This window comes from Camelus dromedarius, chromosome 8 (assembly GCF_036321535.1).
Source record: "Camelus dromedarius isolate mCamDro1 chromosome 8, mCamDro1.pat, whole genome shotgun sequence".
Taxonomy (NCBI): domain Eukaryota; kingdom Metazoa; phylum Chordata; class Mammalia; order Artiodactyla; family Camelidae; genus Camelus; species Camelus dromedarius.
The window spans coordinates 77,752,567-77,766,543 of record NC_087443.1 but is presented as its reverse complement, the minus strand read 5'-3'; the positions used below and the strand labels follow the sequence as shown (position 1 = coordinate 77,766,543).

The window sequence follows — 13,977 nt, the reverse complement described above, 5'->3', positions numbered from 1 at the left end:
ACACTGTGACTACATTTCTGAGTGCTCTCGATACTGACAGAAAGTGCTGTCTCTGGAAAAAAAAAAAATCTGTAAACATACCACTCTCCATCTTTAATTACTATCTAATTGTCCCATAAATCCAGAGTCTAGTGTACAGAATGCAGAATGTTACTGCATTATAGTACAATGCAGTTTCCCAAATACAGGTAACTTTTACAATCAATAATTTTATAATCAGAGACACTTTTTACTGTACTGCAGGGTTCAAGCTGGAAGTGCACTAAAATTCAGACATACAGTTAACGACTTTTTTCCTGCATTAGTGGTCAAATATTTACTGAGCATCCATCATGTGTTCTCACCACGGGAGCTACAGGAGAGTCCAGACCTCCGGGAAGCTTACATTCTAGTGACGGGAGACAAACACAAGAACTTCAGGAACAGATTATCCTCTCCTTGAAGTAGATAAAAATACAGCATGTCTTGGCTACAGTGGTCAGAGAAGGTCTCCTGGAGGAGGTGACATTTCAGTCAAGACTGAGAAAAAGGCAGCTACAGAAAGATCTAGGGAAAGGTAAGGTCTGAGCACAAGCAACAGCAGATGCAAAGACCCCGAGCTGGGCATGATCTTGACTATGAGACAGAAAAAAGGCCATGTGGCTAGAGGGTAAATGAAGAAAGAGAAGGTTGGGAAGACAGCCAATGTCTTAGGGGACAGAGTGGAGTCCTCTAAAAATCTATTTGGATATAAAGTTTCTGGATGAAAATTAAACTCAGACCTTAAATTAAGAGATTATCTGTAAATATGACTGGAAAGTAATTAACTTAGAAAAATGAAACATAATTACATTGTCTAGAAAAAGGCTGATGACAGTCAACATAACTGACACCAACAGAAGCCTGACGGGCAGGAAGCTGTTAGGATCTATCAGGCCTTAACCAGTGCTGATGTGTCTAACTGAGCTGACGTGGCCACGGTCCCTGAAAAGTGCTGTCCTGTGGCACAGGGATATGTGCCAGATCTCTCCACACGTGGATCAAAGAGCCATCCATCTGCTCGGATTGTATGTTCACCAAGCAACCTCTACATTCAGCCTCCCAGCAACCAGGAAGAGGAAACACAACTACACACCGGTTACTGGAAAGGAAAACCTCCCACATAAAACTTAAAACATTGATGTGTGGTTTACGCAACTGCCTACCACAGGTCTGCGCGTGAGTCAGTTACCCTGGGACAAGTATAAAACCGAGTTTTAGAATTCACAGAGCTGATGATTATTAGACCCTAGGCCATTAAGGATTTACTGAAGCAATGTCATCTTTTGAGAGGCTAACTGTATTCAATTAACCACAGTTTGTTTTTCCACTGATAAACTTTTAGTACACATTTCAACATGCTTACTCTGATTTGGTGAATAGATTTGTATTTTTCTGGAACTGACAGTTCTCCAACAGACTTAATTACAGCCACTGCTTTGTTGTCATCTGATGGATCAGAACCGGTGCTGTAGGATCCGTTTTCATCACTGTCTGGCATCTCCTCCTCCTCTTCACTGTAACTTTCATCAGAATTCTCATTTAAAGGAGATTCTGAATTTTCTTCTTTTTTAGGTTCATCCAGTTGAAAAAGTTCTGAAAGCATGTAATTGGCTGAAGCAATGATCTTATAAAATGAAAAAAAAAATAAGTGACTGTCATCAAAACTGAGCGCTCTAAAGTAGAATTTTACTGCTATACTAACAAATTTTAGGAGGTCTGCAGACAGGCTGTTTCCACTATAGGCTGTTAACACATAGAGAAATGTTCCTGATTTAAAGTACCAATACTCTGAACGTACTCTGTAAAATCCTCATGGGTCGATATATTTCCTGAAATTATTACATTCCCAGCCCTTCCTCTTAAAAAAAAAAAGTGGCAACTATATTTCACTGGAGACAAGTTTTCACGTGTAAAGTGTCGTAACTAAAATATTAGTAAGATGTAACTCTGTATCATCCAAGAAATCAGAATTCCTCTTCACAAGCTGTGAATTAACGAGTTTATCTTTAACAGGCTACTAATCTTCACTATACAATCTATAGTTCCAAGGGAAAAACCCCCACTAGCTTAATGAAGGAAAAGTCCAGAAATTCTGGCATCTCTTGAAACTAGCATTTATATATATGCATTCATTCTACTCTATTATTCAAGTAATTCTTAAGCACAGACATGCAATAGTCTTAACACTATTTTCTAACTTTCACATAAGCCATTCAATTTCCACTAACCCCCATCTCCTTAATCAGTCAGCAGTAAGTAAGCCAGAAACAGTTTTGTCATTTTTGTTTCAAAAACAGTTTCTCTTGGTTTCGTCTCTAGGATAATCTTTATCTCCAAATTGAATGTGGCTAAAATTAAAATTAACTTGGACCTTTAAAAAACCGTAGATACTACACATCTTTTCTGATTTAAATAGGATACAACTAGCCTTACACTACAACATACAGCTATCAGTTTCAGACAGTTTTCAGGGTGATAAGGGTGGTGTAAAATCATGGGGCACAGGACTGAGAGACTGTTTTAAGAGATGCTTTCATACACTGAGGTATAGAATGTGAGCCTTATTTATACTAACAAAGTGATAACAAAGGCCAGTCATGTAAATGGATCTTTTAAAAGAGACTATAAAACAATTTCCCACCCTCTCATAGTGATAAAACAAAGGAAAAAACAGCACTACTTTGTTAAAATTACGTGAGTTCTCAATTTATAGGACAGTGCTATCCAAGAAAAATGTAATTAATGTGAGCCACACACAAGGTTTAAAATTTTCTAGTGACTACGTTAAAAAAGTAAAATCTGGTGAAATCAACTTTAATGTTATATTTGATTCAATAAACACAAAATACCATTTCAAACGTAATGTGTACACACACACACACACACACACACATCTTCAATATCCAGTGTGTATTTTACATTTAAAGCACGTCTCAATTCAGAGTAAGCACATTCTACGTGCTCAACACCACATGTGGCAACTGGCCGCCGGGCCGGGCCGGGCAGGGCAGTTACACACTATGAATTAGGCAGCTTTAACGTCTAGGCAACAACGCTATCAGGACGCCAGAACATTTTGAGAGAACTTACGAATGTTAATCTCACCTGAGGATGTCTGCTTTTGTCCAGCAGTCTAACACAGTTCAGAAGCAAGGTTCTAATGGTCCCATAGTGCTTCTTATTTTGATTCTTCTTCATCATCATGTTGCAAGCAACCCTAAACAAATGTTCTTTATCAACTTTATTCCGCACTCACCATCCTCTGCAAGACTCAAGTCTAAACACGCTCTTCTTTCCTTCCAGTGGAATAAGGGTTGTAAGAAACAACTAAATATTGTACTTTACACCCCCACCAGGTTATTTTGGAACATACGTACACATACAGTTTTTTTTAAGGCATTTAAAACCAAAGTGTGGACAGTGTGGTTGTACCCTTAAAATTTTAAAGAAAACTACTTCTTCATTGTAACTTTCTACAGCACTCACTTGTATAAAAGAATAGCCACTGGCATTGTGAAGGGGTTTTGATACTTGTCTTCAGTTTCCTCACAAAGAGTAGTGAGATCATAAAGCTTCACTATATCACTGCCACTTGCTGGGGAGAAAACCAAAAAACCAAATAAACTTCATTTTACAGTTGCCATACAAATACATTATTATTCATTCAAGAATTAGCTTACCTTTAAACAGCCAATAGGTATGTCCCTCTTTGGTACAATTAGATTTCAGAAATGATAAAATATTCTGTGCAATGTCTTTTATGACTTTAGTAGAAAAATTAGAGTTTTCCAAGTTGGGAATCTCTTCTGTCTTTATCATTTCATACTTCTGTAAGACACAGACAGAAAATAGTTTAAGAGAAAACCTACGCAGCAACACTTCTCTTACTAAAAAGCAACTGAATATATAAACCCTGCAGCTAGACATCTACACAGCATGAGAGTTAAGCCAATGGTTTTTGGTCTTTTTTTCTGCTCCAAAACTCCAAAGGAATCTGACCCACCCCGCCCAGCAATGTGGCTGGTTTACTACAGGAGTTAATTCTCCAAAGAGAATCATTACCAGATTTTGAACCACAGACTTAGGCGGGATCTCATTTTTGTCCTAACCACAGAACAAATCGCAATGTACACTTTCTTTAATTCTACACCAACGATTTTCAACTGGGAAGGTGGTAAATGAAGGTAGACTTCATCCAGCAAGCTTTCTCAAAATATATATTTCTGGCTTTTTCTTTCCCCAGACAGTAGTCTCTCTAGTATACACAAGTTTTCCCCTGAGCCATGGACTCCATTCTTTTACAGACATGGGGCACGGAGGGCAGAGGCAGTAGTAAGAGTAAGGCTGCAAGGCTATTACCACCACTATTTTTAAAACGCCTCCGTATTTTTTCCTCTTGTCTTCTGTTCACCCTCCTCTAAGTGCCTCTTTCCGTATTTACTGAAGACTAGAAACTGCAAATCAACTGGAAAATAAGACCAGATCAAAACAGAAGTGATCGCACCGTTCTTGATCACCCAAACTTCCGTGTGTACTATGCTTCTAATAGTTAATCCACTGTCTCCTATTTTTCTCTTTGTACATTCTTATTTCCCATTAGACTGTATCTGAGTAGTGACCAAACCTTATTTTTCTCCCAACAAAGTCCCTCACAAACAGAACATGCTCGATAACAACTTGCTACACAAGTACTCTTATTTATGCAGTTGTTGCTGGAAACTTTTCTTAAAACTTTGCATAAACTGAGTAGGTATTTATATGCTCAGTAAACACCTCCACTATTTAGATACTTTCAGGTAATTGCTATGGGTTCCTGCCACTAGAATTACAGCTCTACGGCTACAAATGTAGGTTTTAGTATATTTATGACCAGCCCACAAATTACAGGTAAAGTTAGACTCCTATAACATCTAGGTTCTGATACCACCAACTCAAATGTGAAAATGCTCACATTTCAGCATATCCATAGCTATCTTCCTGCCAAAATACACCCTACTAGTTCAGGGCCTTGACGACTTTGGTGAGATACTTTCTGCTCCAATGTGTGGTTGAAAGGTTATATAAAAAGTCACACTGCATCCACCTTACCTGTACAATTCCATTTACATGAAAACACATGACAAGTTCTGGTACGTTGCATATCAAATTGTCCAACCAATAGTCAATTCCAGTTAGCACATTAATTGGCTTGTTGTTATCCCTAAAAATAGACATTTCCAGTGTTACTTGATTTAATTATGATGTTCCAGAATTAATCCATCTCAGACGTATTTCTCGGATTTAAATATTTTAATCTATTCTCCCCAGATGGAGAAGGCCATTTATGCTTTCTTTTCTTTTGTTAACTGAAGTACAGTCGATGACAATGTGTCAATTTCTGGTATACAGCACTATGTCCCAGTCATTATGCTTTCTTTTCTGATGAGATATGCACACACAGCTCATGTGGTGTGTTGTACGTAACATCTTTCCATAAACTCTGCTTTGATTTCTAACTGGTGACCGTAAGAGTTTTCAGTAAGAGGAGAAGGAACCATGACAGCGAATGACTGGGAGCCTACTACGCGCTCCTCACACAACCTGAAAGGAAAGCCTGACCACCTGCATGATAAAGCCCAAGTTAGAATTCACACTGGCTACTATGAACAAATACACCTGGAACATTAAGAAAAATGTTCACAATCAGTTAACAGGAAGCCGGTAAACCATCTCCTTAACTAATTAAATAACTGTTTTCTGTTCTCTCAAGTTGTAGACTCAGACTTAAGGCTAGGTCCGGACAACAGATCTCTGAATCCATTCATTAAAGATTAGAACGAAAAGGCAGCCAGAGGGCTTTCAGCCTTTGCTGAAACACTCCCTCCTTACTGTGGCCATTTCAACAGACGGGGGGTGGAAAGAGGGAGGTGAAGAACACTAGGAAAAGGAAAGATAGACAGGCGAAAGCAGGTGGAATACTGATTCTCAAGGAATACAATTTTGGTTTACCTGAGACGTAAGCTGACTGCTGGATATCTGCCTCCTCCAAATATAGGCATGTTGGAGCCAACTAACATATGTATATCTTCAAATGTCCATAAAATATTCCGAACAAAATCATTCTTAAGACCCTTTGATTTAAAATAGGAAAGATTATTATGTAATTAACAGGAGATCCGTAATCTCCCCCCATGATCCAGAGAAAGACTAGAAAAAGGAAAAGACAAAGGAGACAAAGTAAACTAAAGCCAGAGCTACAAGATCACAGAGATGTTTAGCAAGAGACTTTCAGGATCAAGTGAATTTTTTCCCCTATGAATTCCAATTTAGACTAGTTTTTAAACGACGAAGCAGGCTGGGGACTCGGTGTCTCGACCTGGACACCGGGAGAAGCGTACCTGACTGTTCTCCCCGTCATTGAATAAAGTAGTCAGGTTTTGTTCTTTAGGTGCTGAGGCCACATGCCCCACTATGTATGAGGGTTCAAGAGGCTCACTTCCCTGTGAAAAGTGCAAGGAGAAGGAGTGACTCCGCTGCCACAGTTTCTTAAAAACGGCCTACTGTACCATCCAAACATTCAAAGCACACACCTCGGATCCACTCTGGTGAATTAGGACTAATACAGATCACTAACTCTCATCACTCAGTGGCATCCTTCAGCTCTTAATTATCACAGCTACTGTCATAAGCTAATCACGTTCAGATCTTACTCAAATAAAAAAGACTAAAGATTTTAAATTTTCGAAGTTTTTTTTTATTTTACTATCTTCTGGATGACCGTGAAGAGCACTGCCCTTTCAGCCCACCCCATCTCTACTGAGTTAAAAGGTGTCTAAGAAACTTCAGTCATACTTTTGAGACACTGGTCATCAGGAGAGCCTCCAGGGTCACATTTCCTAGAGTGTGTTTCACAGAAGTCTAGCTCCTGGGGTACTCGGTGAAAAATTTCCTGAGTCAAGTCTGAAAAACACTGCTTGCTAAGGGATTTGCTTTTGGATAGGAACAATACTTACTACCATATAAGGCTTCTAAGAAGACCTGCAGTGGAAAAACCCACTTTACCTCTGTATAATGCAATGTTCTCAAATTTATTCGATCTCGTAACACTTTTTACTCTTATTACATTCTGTGGAATACATTTTGGAAAACACATAGGAAGGGGAACCTTTGACACAGGGTAAACTCAATCCACCACTCAATTTTCCAACCATTAGGGCAGCCGCTATTAAAAAAGACTATTTGAAACCAAGATGAGCAAGCAAATGTGTGCACACATGGACATGTATACGTGTTGCTTATTCTTACTTGTGAGCTAACAAGGCTTAGCACCTGCTTGCAAAGTAAGAATGTATGACTGCAAGCATGGAGGGTGGGGGGATCTTCAGTGCTTTTGCTATGTCTTGTCTTCTCCTTAAAGAACCTCATCTGATTATATTATTTGTTTAAACAGACAAGTTATCAACCGATGGACCAATCCCCCAGATTCTATTTGCCAGGTAGTTACTTTAGCGGGAGTTTGGGCTCTGGGCTGTAATGTTCTCAATGAAGCTTTGGCTCCAAGGCCATACCACAGGCACCTATCTAAACTCTATTACTGCTTAACACAGGCCTCAAACTGTCTTACATTTTAGTTTTGGAAGCAAGAATTTGCAAGGTGATAGCTTACTAACAAAAATAAATCTCTATATGTTGAAATTTAGGCGACAAATGTTATAAAAAATAATCTGTAAAAGATTACTTTTAGGCAGGCTAGCTCTGTTTAGGAATATGCCATTGCTAAGACAACCTAACTGCTTACAGGGCCTTCTAAATGTGTGGAATCCAGGGACACGGTGGAGTGCCACTGTGAGAACAAACCTCTGAGGTCAGGAAGATCAGGGTTTAAACCCCAGCTTGAACTTAACCAGCTGTGTGACCACAGATAAACATCTACTTTATATGAACTTTATTTACTTATTTGTAAAATGATATCAACAACATAATACATATACAGCTCCAAGGATGAAAAAAACTTACACACCCCACACGGCATAAAGCACATGGCATAAGAGGCATTAAATAGATACCAGTTCACTTCCTCCACGTGCAAGTCTACAGATTCTCAAAAGCCTGCAAGGTTTCTCACAGTAACCCTTTAAGAAGAGAATGATGAGGCTGATAAAGGGGGAGATGGGTGGTAGAAAACCAGTATTTCTATTACGTGGTTTTTTTGGAATGTATGTGTTTTGAAGTCTAGGAATACTAAATAATTTTTTTACAACTCCTTTAGTGAAATACAATCACATATAAAGTCCATAAAACAAACAATACAGAATATAGCATAATGACTAACTACAAAGCAAATCACCCATGTAACCACAACCCAGGTCACAACATGGGGCCCTGCTAGCACCCAGCACCCACGCCCTTCTCATCCATTAAATACCCCCACCTCCTAAAGTTCTCACTCTGTGGATTTACATGGTAATTACTCCCTTCCATTTCCTTACAGTTTTCCCAACTCTGCAAAAAATTTAAGTTCACTATATAGTTTAATGAGGCATCTCTACCTGAAAACCTACTAAAACTAAAATGAAGTTAAATGTATTTGCCTCCTATAACCCTATACTCTGTGAGGACAGAAACAATCTGGACAAACAGCATTCAATGTGTGAGAACACACAGCAAGAGGAAAAACAAAATTTAAAGGTTTTAAAGTTAAAGAATTTATTTTTACCTTCCTTGAATTTGTCAATATATTTTCCTGAAAATAGACATGCACAATTCACATCTATGGAGATACTTTATTCCCTGATAGACACAATAAGGGCAAAAACAAAGAATAAGAAAAAACCAAGAGTGTAAGACACAAAACAGATAACGTATCTTACTCTCTCTTCCCTTCTAAAAGCTTAATAACATTAATGTAGGTTAAGTTTCAGAACTTCATCTAGAAAACCTTCAGGGTTATTTTAGGCCTAAGAATCTAACTAAAAGTTAAGGTAGGTCAGGATTTAAACGACAGACAGGCCTGTGAGTCTCAATATCTGATGGGCATTTAATATTTCTGTAGTTTAAATCTACTATGCCACTGTATTTTTATATATACATAAATATATATATATATATATATATATATAACTTTCAAGAGATAATCTCAGTATTGATAAGCATACTGATAAGCTATTTCAAATGTTTTGAATTATTCAACTGAAAAAAATCTGACCTAGTTATTCATAATATCTCTTGTGAATTCCATACTGAAAAACTAAGAAAAGTACTTTTTTCTAATTGCGAAGACATAAATTGACAGAATATTTTTTATTCCCATTGGTCTATTTTTATTAACAAGATAATTGGTGTTGTCTTCTTAAATAAGTTAGCACGTACGTACTAACTAACCTGACTGGAAGCACTGGGATCTTCAGAGACTGAAGAAGGCATTTCAAAGGGGGCAGGCCACGAAGCCCCATCAGAATCGTTCGTCTGATCGGAACTGGACGGTTCCTGCTGTTCTGCCGCAGACGGGACAGGCTGAGCGGCTCCATCACCATTGATACTGGCCAAATCAGGAATAAAAAAATACCACATTGTTACTAACAGTAACTTTATGCAACAGCCCAGAGGTTTTTAAAAACTAGATTCTATAATCGAGCATAAATCTCATTAAAAAAGGAATATAGGATAAATGTCAACAATAACAGTGGCTATTACAAGCTACTGAATATAGCTCCCTGTGCTACACAGTAGGACCTTGTTTATCTATTCTATATACAGTAGTTTGTATCTGCTAATCCCAAACTCCTAATTTATCCCTCCCCTCCTTTCCCCTTTGATAACCATACGTTTGTTTTCTATGTCCGTGGGTCTGTTTCTGTTTTATAAGATCATTTGTGCCCTAAGCTAATGCAAACTGTAAATCAACTATATGTCAATAAAATAAACAAATAAAACAATAACATGGGCAAAACATAAATTACTTTCACTGGCTTCATATTAAGTTTTAGATCAGAATTTCATTTCTCTTCTTAAGAGAAAAAATAAACAAGTAGCCAAGTACCTGTAATACAAAAACTTGGAAAGAATAGCCTTCTGATACCAGTGTTCTTTGCTTTTTTTCTTCCTCTGCCACTTCTGATCAATAAGTCTTTGATAAAACTCTTTTAACCATGTCCAATCACCAGTCTGATTAAACATAAAAAATTGATAAATAGAACAAACTTGCAGTCAAAACAATGTGTTACCTATTGCTCTCTCACAGGAAATTTTTTTTTTTGAATACTGTTTCAGAAACACATACTCATGAAACACTTATCTTTCTAGACTCAGTTCTTATCACCTCTTTCAGGAAATCTCCCTGTCTTCCTCCTCTTCTTAAGCCAGACTAGAAGAGGTGACCCTTCCCCACAACCTGTTCTTCGGTATTTGGAGTAAATCCCACTCTGCATACTGTTTGTACATTTATAGCAAGGACTGTGAGTCTCAAGACCTTGCCCAGCGGCTAGTACATACACGATGAAGCGAACTGTGGTCTTTCCAAAGGGAAAAACATTTATTTTAAATGTCAACTTAAATCACTGTAACTCATTTTCCTTTATCAAAGCATCACAGGAACCCTGTTAAGTGCAGCCTATGGCACTGGCAGGAATGTGAACTATGCTCAATGGCAAGGTAAACACAGAAATGCAGAGTAAGCACCGAGAAACTGCAACATTATTATACTTCACAAAAGTATCCATCCTCAGCACAGTCTGATAAAACTGGGAAGATAGTCATTTACCAACATACAGTTTGAGAAGCTCTGCTTTAAGAGAACCAATTAATTCTAGTAACTATATTCATAGGAATAATTTTTTTTATAACATTTTTCACATTTCTGGGCAGCCACGTTTCATGAGAATCTCTTTAATGGTGACATCAAAGGATTTTTCAAAAATTTAAACTAGTCCCTTAAATCAGATTTTTCACAACTTTCCTCACTGGCTTCACCCTTTTCCTTGTAAGAATCCTGGCGGCCAGTATCACTACAGTAAGTTTCTTCCCCATTCTCTTTTCTGTTTTTTTTCCTTTATTAAAGCTGCTTTAACTTCAGGGAAGCTTCTCATTTCTTAGTTGAAGTACTTTAAACACACTTCCACTTTGGCTTTCTTTGAAACAAAACCACATTTCTAGTACACCTAAATTGTTAAAATAGTATTCCTCTGGTTGTTTTTCACAAAAAGCATTACCTGAGATGATCTCATAAAGAGTTCCTGAATATCTAACTCGTCCAGTAAGAGAGTCCTCCCTATGCGGTGCACGGCCATGCTCACGTGAGACTTGCTGTAGGGAATCTTCAGGAGCTTTTTTATGTTCTTAAAAAAGTTAAGAGGACAAACAGTTTAGAAGGACCTTTTTAGTATGATCTGGAATCTTTCAAACTTTAACTTCAATTTTAAAGCATAATAAACTTTATTTCCTTAAGGTCATATAAACTGTACTTTACACAAAGAGCTACCTACAAACACGTGGAAGACAGAGCTTTAAAACCAGAATCACCTACATTTTACAAGTCACCCTGTGTTAATGTAAATGACAGTCAAAGATTTATTTTCACATAATGGAATTTCATAAAATATGTACAGGTCACACTGACCCAGGCTTTTAGCATATCAGATAAAACTGACCAACTAAGGAACAATAGATTTTACTGGAGGTATCATTTCTAATTCTCAACTGGTAACATTACACAACCTAACATTATATTTGCTATTATTAAAATGCTACCATCAATGTTAATATTACCACTGTCAGCGTTTTGGGGGTTGCTCCCTCCTCTTTAAGGAAAGATGTGGTAAACAGTATTACTTTAAATAAAAAAGGTATTCAATAATCAGACAGTTGAATCTTATTTCATCACTCACTTTTCAAGACTGCAGAACAGAGCATGCTATAAATCCCCACCCAACACAAATATCTCAATTATATTTGCAATAAGGACACTTACTTCAGAGTCAGAGACAACATCTACGTCATTTCCCACTGAATCAATAAAGTCGTATGCCATTCCAAAGCTAACGGAGGAAACAAAGGCCACAAAGGTCATGTTCATGGAGGTGCAGGTATTGCTTATAACAGAATACTATATTTTATCACTGCTGGGATGCACATTTTGCACATTCGAACATCCTGAAATCAGTATGCCAATCACCAATAAAATTGGCAAGTTTTTCCTTCTTAGTGCTATATAAAATAATGGGGTGACAAAATCAATGACATCTTGGATTTAATAACATAGAGAATATATAATAATACATATAATCATATATAATCATTAGAAGCAATTAAATAGGAAATACTTAGAATAAAAACAGCAATTATTTTTATTTTTGTAGTCATGAAATCTAAAAAATATACAATAGAAAACAGTTCGAGATAATTACTCTTTTCAGGTGGGGAGATAAGCAAAATAGCAACAGGAACATTTATCAGGATTTTAGTCTCTGAGATTTTGTTCCCACTGATATAGACTAACACCCTGTAAAAAAAAATATGAGAAAAAAATGCACATGACACCAATTCAACCAGAAGGAGGGAAAAAAGCTAAATGAGCACCCAGCTTGTGCCAGGTACCATGTGAGGCACATCTATAATTTGCAAGCCTGAAAAGCAGCTGACATCTCCATTCTTCAGTTGGTAAGTGGCAAAGAGTCCGGATACTGACCTAGTATCCTGAGTCAGGACACTGCCTCACTTCAAAGCATGCTGATGATTTACCATGTGGTCCAGGCAAGTTACTTAACCTTTCTAAGCTTCAGTTTTCCACATAAAAATCGGTTAACAGTACCAAACTCAAGAGTATTGTTGTGAAAATTAAATGAGATAAACACATAAAGTACTTAGCCCAGTGGCTGTACACAGTCAATATGATAACCATTTAAATCACCTCACATTTAATTGTGTTGTCATATAATTTATTAAGCCATTCTTCTAAAAGAAGATATGCGGGCTACTTCCAATTTTTTTCTAGTCTAAATAATGCTACAAACAAACAACATTTTGCAAATACAACATTTACCTTATGAGGCATTAGGATAATTTCCAAACTACTGGCACATAAAGTATTAATGTATTTATGGCTCCTGCTATATGTTACGTGGAAATATTTTAGGTTCAATCACTGAGAGGAAAAAAGAGAACCCGACACATTAAATGGCTTACAAGAATACAGACATTAGTACATTTTTCTCTATAAGACTCCAAGCCACTCTCTCAACTTTAAATACCACCGGCAAAATTTCCAGCAAGGATCAAAGTCAAGGGTGTACATCACCCAGCATGCTGGGTTTCTACATCACTGCTTTTTCAGACCAGACCATCCACCACCATTTAATGAAAACTTCCACAGGACAGATTAAGCAGTGTTAACGGTTTTCCTGTCATATGCCACCTTGATTCTCTGTATTCACATATTCAGAAGGCATGTAAATTGGCTAAAATTAAAATAGCTGATTGAATTTTAGTGGTTAAAACTCATCTTTGTTAATAACATGACGCAGATCTGGAAGACGCATATACAATTCATAGCTTCGTATTATAATACAATCCTATTATCAGGAGAAAAAAGAACTCTGAAAGTCAAATATAATATTTCTCCAAAGTGAAATCTCGGCAAGTTGAGCATTACAAATTAAACTGAAAAGCAAGTATTAGATATAAGGGGAGGGCTGAGGGACAGCTAAAAATGCCATCAATTAATATTTACCTTGAAAATGGCTTGCTTTTCTTACTATTGCCAAGAATGGTAGTTCCTGCTGGTCCTAGTCTGGCACTCTCTCGTAACCAGTTGGCAGGTGGGAGTTTCAAGTCTGTTTTCTCTTCGAGGCGAGCAAATGCCGTCCGAGGAGGGGCAGAAGAGTATTTCACCACAGCTCGGCTCTTTACTTCACTGCCTCCGAGAAATAAAGCTGATCCCTGATTGACACATTAAGTCATACTTTAACGAACACTACTAGGAAT

The 13,977-nt window shown here is 37.5% G+C and overlaps 1 protein-coding gene across 3 annotated transcripts in view; it reads right to left on the bottom strand.

Moving 5' to 3' along the window:
- Window positions 1-13,977, bottom strand: part of EDRF1 (erythroid differentiation regulatory factor 1) — a 35,663-nt gene that overhangs the window by 20,554 nt on the left and 1,132 nt on the right. For 2 of the 3 annotated variants that reach the window (XM_010993275.3, XM_031461972.2), the window contains exons 2-13: window positions 13,724-13,932; window positions 11,966-12,032; window positions 11,208-11,333; window positions 10,040-10,164; window positions 9,382-9,538; window positions 6,399-6,500; window positions 6,010-6,131; window positions 5,110-5,221; window positions 3,702-3,849; window positions 3,508-3,616; window positions 3,127-3,238; window positions 1,385-1,645 (exon numbers count right to left, since the gene is read on the bottom strand). In XM_010993275.3, coding sequence (XP_010991577.3) covers window positions 1,385-1,645; window positions 3,127-3,238; window positions 3,508-3,616; window positions 3,702-3,849; window positions 5,110-5,221; window positions 6,010-6,131; window positions 6,399-6,500; window positions 9,382-9,538; window positions 10,040-10,164; window positions 11,208-11,333; window positions 11,966-12,032; window positions 13,724-13,932 — 1,650 coding nt within the window. The remainder of the gene's footprint in view (window positions 1-1,384; window positions 1,646-3,126; window positions 3,239-3,507; window positions 3,617-3,701; window positions 3,850-5,109; window positions 5,222-6,009; window positions 6,132-6,398; window positions 6,501-9,381; window positions 9,539-10,039; window positions 10,165-11,207; window positions 11,334-11,965; window positions 12,033-13,723; window positions 13,933-13,977) is intronic. The other variant, XM_031461973.2, reaches the window with a different exon arrangement.